General features: G+C 32.4%; 2 protein-coding genes across 2 annotated transcripts; one reads left to right on the top strand and one right to left on the bottom strand.

Moving 5' to 3' along the window:
• Positions 1–206: 206 nt before the first annotated feature.
• On the top strand, positions 207–653 carry LOC119663889 (larval cuticle protein LCP-17-like). The gene is made up of 2 exons (XM_038073488.1): positions 207–218; positions 288–653. The coding sequence occupies exons 1-2, from the start codon at positions 207–209 to the stop codon at positions 651–653; spliced, it is 378 nt and encodes a 125-aa protein (XP_037929416.1).
• Positions 654–3,179: 2,526 nt separating this feature from the next.
• Positions 3,180–3,712, bottom strand: LOC119663887 (pupal cuticle protein Edg-78E-like). The gene is made up of 2 exons (XM_038073487.1): positions 3,701–3,712; positions 3,180–3,620 (listed from the first exon to the last, which is right to left on the bottom strand). The coding sequence occupies exons 1-2, from the start codon at positions 3,710–3,712 to the stop codon at positions 3,180–3,182; spliced, it is 453 nt and encodes a 150-aa protein (XP_037929415.1).
• Between the last annotated feature and the right edge of the window lie 5,118 nt (positions 3,713–8,830).

Below are 8,830 nucleotides of genomic sequence, written 5' to 3'. Positions count from 1 at the left end.
TTCACATACCGCATATTTGATTTGATAGAAATTTATGGTCCATAAAATTTGCAACATTGGAAAAATTTACATGATATGAATCAGTGCAAATATTTTTCGCGTATATAAAAGTTTTGAATTTTATGCAGAAATCAGTATCAAAAGTTCAACAAGCAAAGTCATTTATTTACACTACAGGAAATTTTCTACAGAAACTTGCATAAAAAATGTTCAAAATTGTAATAAAACTTGATGTAACGAACAGTGAAATTCTTACTTAAAATATGTCTTCTTTCCATTTCACATAGATTTTAATCACTGTTACACTTGTTACGCTTGTCAGTGCTGGTGGCAATCCCGAGGATGTGCATGCAACGATTATCAAATATGAGAACGAATTGAATCCTGATGGCAGCTACAACTTCGAATATGCCACTTCAAACCAAATACAAGCACTAGAGTCTGGCGTTGGCAGCTCCTACGCTTCAGGTTCATATGCTTATCTATCGCCAGAAGGACAACCCATTCAATTGCAATACACTGCGGATGAAAATGGATATCAACCAATTGGTGAACATTTGCCAACACCGCCACCAATTCCAGACTACATTTTAAAATCACTCAGATACATTGAACAGCATCCGTTCGATAAGATTGTTCTCACTAAAAAATAAAATTTTACATATAAATTAAAAATTTAAGGGCTTTAGTTTTAAAAGAAATGGTAAATATTTCTTTTTAATTTTAGTATAATTTTAAGCATTAAAATGAAATAAATGTTTTAGATTTAATTAAAAATATATAATACAAAATTTTGAAAGCGCGGTATCTTTAGAATTAAACACTCAGTTAGTCGCTATGTAGCGTGAGAACTTAAGCGAACTTAAGCCAAAGGGAAATACACAACTAATCACACCTGTGTATTTCGTTTTAACAAAAGTTCATACGATACATACCGATTAATAGAACCTTAACCTATATCAACATATAACTTAGTAGAAGAAGTTGCTTGGAGTAATTAAATTTTCAAAATTCGTGATAAATCCCAGTCCCTGGGAGATCAAAATGAAGATTGGAATAGAGATCGGACTTTGATTAGCTCCTAAATTTACCAAAAGGATACTGTGAGTATCTATAAATATATCGAAAGACAGTAATATAATACGGCCAAGCTGAAGCTTGGAATTACGATAAAAGCAATTAAATAATAACACTGAAAGGTTATTCAAGTGTACTAATTAAAACGGAAAATTATATATTAGGTGACATACGAAGTATTCGCCGTTTTTCGATAAATTTTTGAACAAAATTTTTAAAATAAAATTAATTTAACTAATGCTTATATTGGCCGTTATTATATATGACTTATTACACTTTTATCCAACTTCGCCGATACCGATGCCAAGCTCGATTGAAAAAGGTGGTAGGAACGCAATCAGCTAACCTTAATGGCCTTTGAACACCCTAGCGTCTCAGGAAGTAGATGAGAATAAACAACTCTTGTACAACTCAATAAGAAAGTTTGTCACCATTTTTGTCACGTCTTTGAATCCAACACTCAAGAAATAATCTTTATATATTAGTTACTTATTTATTTACTGCTGTCCTTCTCTCCTAGTAGAGCATAGGATCTTAATAGTATACATATATTATCTGATGTGAAGGTACCAAATTTAAGTTTAAGTATCCAGATGATTGAAACCGTGACGCTGTATACTTCATTGGAGAAAAGGATAACAGTAAATAAGTAAGTAACACTTTTATCCTCGAACAACTTGGCCACGCGATTTTCGGTCGGTGGAGTTCTTACACTTTTATCGGCGAAAAACTTGGCCAAGTGATTTTTGGTCGGTCGATCTATTACATTTTTATCGGTGAACAACTTGGTCAAGTGATTTTCGATCGACTGAATTTTTATCTTTAATATAGTTTTGCAGAGAATAAAATAAGAGGTAGCCAACCAGTGTATGCTCGGGGTTGTACAGTGAATGCATTAAAACTTTCCATGCAAGTTGCGTTGATTTGTTTCTAATCATCAAAGATGTGTATGGCCTGGTATTGTCATGATGGAAACGGCTCCTTTTCTGTTTTTCAATTCTGGTTGCTTTTCTTTGATGTTTTTTTTATTTAAGCGGACGAGTTGCGATCAGTATAAGATGAAATTAACCATTGTACCAAGCTGCAGTACTTAGCAGTAAACAATTTTATTCAAATCCTTATCAAAGTAACCATGGCACCAAACTATTCCAGCTAGTAACAAATAATTTCTTTCCAATCCTACGAATTACTCTACATAAACAAGCCTTTACAATCAATTCAATCTTTGAAGACAATTGTGGAGGATAAACAGCTTGCGAACAGATTATTGCGTTGAACATTGTCGTATGGAATCCATATTAATTCGCACGTAATAATTCATTTTAAAAACGGTTTGATTGTGTTGTATTTCAGTTACTTTTTACTATTAGTACTAATAGTACTAATTCGTACTAACAAATTTCTTCGCAAGCCTTTGTTCAGTGCTTCCGCTATCTTCTGACAGCTTGCGTGTCGGCCTTGTTCCAATAGTTGCAAAATTTTATCGGCTCTTTAAGTGACTGGCCTAACAGAGTAAGGTGCGTTTTTGACATCAAAATATCTAAGGATACTTTTCATATTGCCCTATTTGAAAGCGTTAGACTTGTTTTTTTTATTTTTGGTAATACTTGAGGTAAGCCTACTTAAAAATTATTAAACCTTGTTGCCGTCGACAAGGCAATAAGCTTACTTTGACAGTACAAATGTCTTCTTATTTACAAATTTAAATTTCAAAGCATTTTTAACAGATCTTCCTGGGAAAAATCTTTTTTTACACATAATATGTGCAAGTATCTTTTCGTAATTTGTTGTTTGCATTCTAGGGTTAAGAATCAGAAATATATTTCTCATAATCGAAATTCTATCGTTTTTGTGAGAAAACTTTTAAATGATTTCATAAGTACTTTTGGAGTATATAGTTGTAGTTTTTAATATCCCCGATTAGGGCCTCACCTCTCAGATTTGCGTCACCTTGTTTAAAAAACCATGTTTTTTAAAAATGAAATAAAAGTTTAAATAAAAAATATAAATTTATTATCACATAAATTTTAATTTATTTACATACACAACTTCTATTATTTCATATAATTCAATAAAAATTATAAAAATATCAAAAATAATCCTTAGAAATGTCTTTGACGTCCAAATTGTGCCTTCTGTGGTGCTCTGTATTGGTTTTGATGTTGTCGTACTGGAACATGATATTGTTGTTGTGGAACATCATATTCGGAATGGGTGCGAATGTATTCCAATGATTTTAAGATTTGATATGGAATTGGTGGTGGTGTGGGCAAGTGATCACCTTGTGGTTGGAAACCATTTTCATCAGCCTTATAAGATAATTGAATGTGTTCGCCTTCAGGTGAAACGTATGCGAAACCACCATTGGCATAATAGCCACCAACACCAGCTTCTTGTGCAGCAATACCATTAGATGTTTCGTACAAGTATTGGTAGCTGCCATCTTCCTTAACATCGCTCTGATATTTCAAAGTCTCAGCGTGTACATCTCTAGGGTCGCTGTAAGCAAACGCGCTTGTAATGGCGATAGCAGCAATGAGGACCTGCAAATAGATGCAATATAACATAAGTTAATAAATAAAAATTAATAATTTTATTAATTAATTTATTCCTTAGAACTTACAAACTTGAACATTTTGATATTTTTGAAATATGCTTGGTTGTGCACTGTTTGAAAGACGAAGCTGATTGATGCTGAAGATTAAAATTTGCCACAAATTTATACTAAATCGTTTGACATCTTTCAATCACATTGAAAACTGCAACTTTTAGCATTTCAAGAAATATCAACTTCTTTTGTTATTTTTATTTTGTATATTATTTTCTAAAGAAATCCAAACGAACTAGTCTAATAACTTTAGTCTATTGTATCATCATTAAAGACTAATACTATTATTAAAATATTTAGTTTATAATATTAATAATCTTTAAATGTTCATATATATTTTTTTTAATATATAAAAGTGATTGTACGCATGTGAACCTGTCTGTCATTGATCACTCGAAAAGGTTTCTTGTACGGTTGATGGCGCGGCGGCAAGTCTGGGCCCGGCTGCAGTTAATTTTATTCATTTTTTATGCATTTTAAATATTTTATTTCTAATTTCGTATAATTTATTGATTTATTCATAGAGCATTATTTTATTTCACACTAAATAAATTTACGTGGAATTCGCAAAGTTTTGGAGATAACTTTTTTATGCCTTTGGTAAATATTGTCTAAACCCAGGTACCCTACGCAGTTTTGGCCACGTCTAAATTTATACTCGTAGTTGTACTACGAACGTATTTGGTATATAATCTTGTTATAAGTTTATATTCTACGAATAATAGAAGGTTATTATAATATCTAGAGTCTTTGTGCTGAAGTCTTTGTGTAGTTAACAAAGGGCATTGGATGCCAATTTAAGAGAAACAACAATTAAGAGGCGTCTCTTGGTCTATGGACTTATTAGGCTTATTTAACTATGCTTAATCTATTTTTAAACTTTTGGTTGAATTTTATTAATTTATTTCTATTAAATTCTCTTCTATTTAAACTACTATTTATGTTTATGTTGTTTTCTTATTAATGTTCATTGTGAAAATATTTTGACATATTTATTCTTCTCTTCTTGTACCTTTAATAATTATGTGCGAAGGTCTGCATTGTCTTTAATGGAAGAAGAGAGACTCATCCTTAAGAGGTGTTATTTCTTACAATGGCCCACATATTATCAGTGATTATTTCCTTCAAACTACTCTATTTTTGAAATTGTCTTAGATACTACGGCGATTAAGTTTTGTATAGCTTTCATTCCCAATCAGGTTCTAATTGTACTCAAATAATGTTCCTCAATGTTTACGAAAGTCCTCGCAACTTATGGATGCTAGACCTCGTGTTTTTTTCAGTTTGTGTACTTGGTTATCGATGCCTGAAACTGAACTGGCTTGGTTTTCGGACTGGTTGATATAAATCTTTCCAAAAGGACGACTGTTGTATTCCCAATGGGTAAATTAATTTGGTTACCCTATTTATCTATAACGATTTTAACATTTTAATGCTAGTTGTTAAAAGAAGTATTCGAAAATTATATATTCTCCAGATTTGTGTTATGGCTTTATATCGTTAAGTTTGCCGCCGATGAAGTATTTTTTGGGTATTTTTCATCTTTAGCAGTGATATCCAATCCTTTTCTAGCGAATTAATCCACAAATCTACTAAAATCTTGTCATTACAAAATACAACTCGTGTTACTGTTCTATAAACAAGTTCTCTTATCACGAATTATGCAGAAAAACTACTTTACCCTCTTTAATTGGAATATGTTAGTGAATAAGGGAAAAAGCCGAGGCCTTCGCGGACACCCTTGAACTTCAATTCCAGCCCAATGAAGACTTAGAATATGACTCAGAGGAAGAACAACGCATCTCCAAGAAGGCAAATAATATTTTGGATCAAGAGCCAAATGATAGCATTGCCAAATGCTATAATTATAGCAAGATTAAAGATAAGATCGGCACCTGGTCATGATATAATTAACAACAGATGCCTACGTAACCTGCCTGAGAATGTAATTCAGCTTATCACTAACATAATTAATTGCATGCTCAAGCTAGGTAAATTTCCTAAGTTCTGGAAGCTGGCCACAGTCATTGTCTTCCCAAAACCGGATAAGAATCCACAATTCCCGCAGAACTGGCGCCCCATAAGCCTGCTATCAACCATAGGAAAGCTTACCGAAAGGGTAATTCTTGGCAGATTAAATGATGTAGTGGCTTCACGCAATATACTCCCTGATGAACAATTTGGTTTTAGGAATGACCTGTCCACGGAGCTTCAACTGGCTAGAACTACCCAAATGATCCAGACAGCTCTAAGTAGAAGAGAGTCAACTGGAATGATCATTTTTGATATTTCTAAAGCTTTTGACAAGGTTTGGCATGATGGTCTGATAGTTAAAATGTCTAATCTAGGTGTTCCAGGCAGACTAACTAAGATCATCGGCAGCTTCCTACGTGGGAGGTACTTTCGCACGAAAATCAACAGCGCTCTCTCGTCAGTCCGATCTATAGAAGTAGGGGTTCCTCAGGGATCGCCACTTTCCCCCACAACATTTAAATCTGGATATTCCTTGTTAGTTCCCTCACTTTTGGCGTTATATGCTACGATCCGTGGTTGCTATTTCAGGCAATTTTGCTCTTCACATAACACGCAACACTTAGCATATAACCTCATTCTGGGAGTTTTTTCAGATGGGAAATAAAGATTCATCTGAAAATTTAAGGGCTCTGTTTATATCCGAAGTGGAGACAGAATCCGGTCAGAGTGAGGTGGGTGATCTGGTGATAAACTGGAGTAGTGATAGCGTTAAATCCTCGATCACGTTGGAAAACGATTCACATGGCTTAATCTGTCAACTTGAAAAGATTGCTGTGCCAATTCTCTTCCATCTCGTATTTAGACATAGAAACCTCAATGCTAGACAGGCACTGATATATCTGATGTATCTCTATATGGTGTGTAGCGTTTGCAAAGCTTCAAATATCCTCTTTCACCAGTTGAAATTGCAACCAAGCCGGCTCTAGAAGCTTTTTGTCAAAGTTCCTTGGTACTTAGGACGACTGACATCTCAGGGACCTCAAATTGATCCATTACAAAAACATAAGGATCTAGGGCCCTGAAATTATTTGCGAATTCTGCGATTTACAACACCCGGCTTTATCAATTTCAGCTTTTCGGGGAGGTATGCATTTTGAGGTTCACCGTATTGTTGTCTATGGAGTGTAACAATCTCGTCAAGGCGGAAAGAGGGGTTTTGTAGAAACCTCGCAGTTAATAGAGAGTAAAAGTGATCAGGTGCACTGATTCAACTCAACTAGCCTCAACATTTATATATAATAAGGGAAGATCATGTTTCTAAAATGAGTATGGAATTTATTTATTATATTTGATTCACAAAGAAATGATCATGTTTCTAAAATAAGTATGGAATTTATTTATTATATTTGATTCACAAAGAAATGGTTTTATCTTATAAATCAGCAGACTGCGGTCTTATTATTAAATTTTAGAATATCGTGGTAAACAACTGAGATTTCATAGAACAATGACATAAAAATCGAGAGACATAGATATTGGCACTACATTTTACTTAGACTGATTTGGTTCGCCTTTTTGATAATCTCCCTCAGCGGGTGAGGTTTTTGGCAACTTTGCACTTCTACCTATTATTTTAAAGGTAGAATACCATTTGTTTAGTTAAAGCGTGTTATATATCTTATAGGAACATATAAGGTTGCAGCACTCTGCTCCAATGGAGCTAAGACTTCTATACATTTCTGTTTTTATTTAGAACTAATATATTTATATTTAATTATTGGAAATGTTTAAGTCAGATTTATTCAGTAATTATAAAGTGGTCTTGTAGTAATTCACAAAGTCTCATATTGTAGGGGGAATTAAGTATATTCGAATTAAAATCTTTCAACACCTTAAAAGCTCAATTGTTTAAGGAAAATGATTTATGTATATATCCTTAAAAGAATATATATTTTTGATTTCTTAAAATACACTAAAACTTCAAGTTATTAATTAATTAATTATTAATTTTATGTATACGTGAGTTGTGACGAAAATTGTCTACTATCCATTTTTCAGGCAGATGATTCCTTCTGTTAAAAATTTTTTAAGTAACTATAATCTAGTTTTTTTTTTTTTTAATATGCGCTACGACAATAAAAATATTAACCATATTGCATTCAACACAATATATTTGGATGATGTTATACATTCAATCTTCAATAAGCACGTAGAGATTAACTTGTTTTTATATTGCAGAATTCATAAATTATTATTCACGCTAATATTTTTCAATTTAATAGGTCAAGAAATATCAATAATAGAAATCAATAAAATTAATAGCAATTAGGAAGTATTAAGAAGTGTTGATATATAATCGATTTGCATAAAAAATTCTAATATTTCAGCGTTGATTCTTGGTATAAAAAAAACTAAATAAGAATATTATTAAATGTTTTTAAGTTAACTTCAACAAAAGATTAAACAAATTAGGTTAGATATTTGTAAATGATAAGTTATTATAGTGATATTTTAATTAATTCGGCGCTACTGAAAATGGCACCATGACAATGTACATATAGTATGCTTATTATTATGGAGAGTTTTAAAAATACAACTTCTATCAGGGAAAAAAATCCCATAAAGTTACGCTCAATATGTTCCACAAACGAATATCGTCAGAAATATCTCTGTAAATGAATTTTCCACAAAAATTTTTTATCTATCTGCACATGGTCGAAGACGTCTTTCAAATGTGTCCTCTCGACTCTTTTTAATTTTATACAGATGGCACATTAATAATGAAACTTACATTTACTGAGGAGTTCACATATGTTCAGGTATATAGTTTTAATATATATATATAGAGAATCTTCTCATTATTGGCACATAAGGTTGGCACATACATTTTTAGGCTAAAATTTCAAGAAATTTTTACAAGGTATGTGGACTTAGTTGTGAGACACACCTTTCTGTTATATAATTGAAAATTTTGACATCAGAAAATATTCTATATTGGTTATACCAATTAATCCTATAATAGTTCTAGTCACTTTATTAATGTTTTCAATAAATGTTAGTTGAACTAAATATGTTAACATTTCTCCTCCCTGATTACTGGAATGAAGTTTCCTCAATGCTGTGAAAATCTTCTCCATTCATTCCTAATAGGTGATTTTAGTGGGTTCAAGT

The sequence above is a fragment of the Teleopsis dalmanni genome, unplaced genomic scaffold (assembly GCF_002237135.1).
Source record: "Teleopsis dalmanni isolate 2A unplaced genomic scaffold, ASM223713v2 unscaffolded_contig_1070, whole genome shotgun sequence".
NCBI classification, from domain to species: Eukaryota; Metazoa; Arthropoda; class Insecta; order Diptera; family Diopsidae; genus Teleopsis; species Teleopsis dalmanni.
The sequence above is the reverse complement of the archived record's forward strand: the minus strand, read 5'-3'. Positions and strand labels throughout refer to the sequence as shown.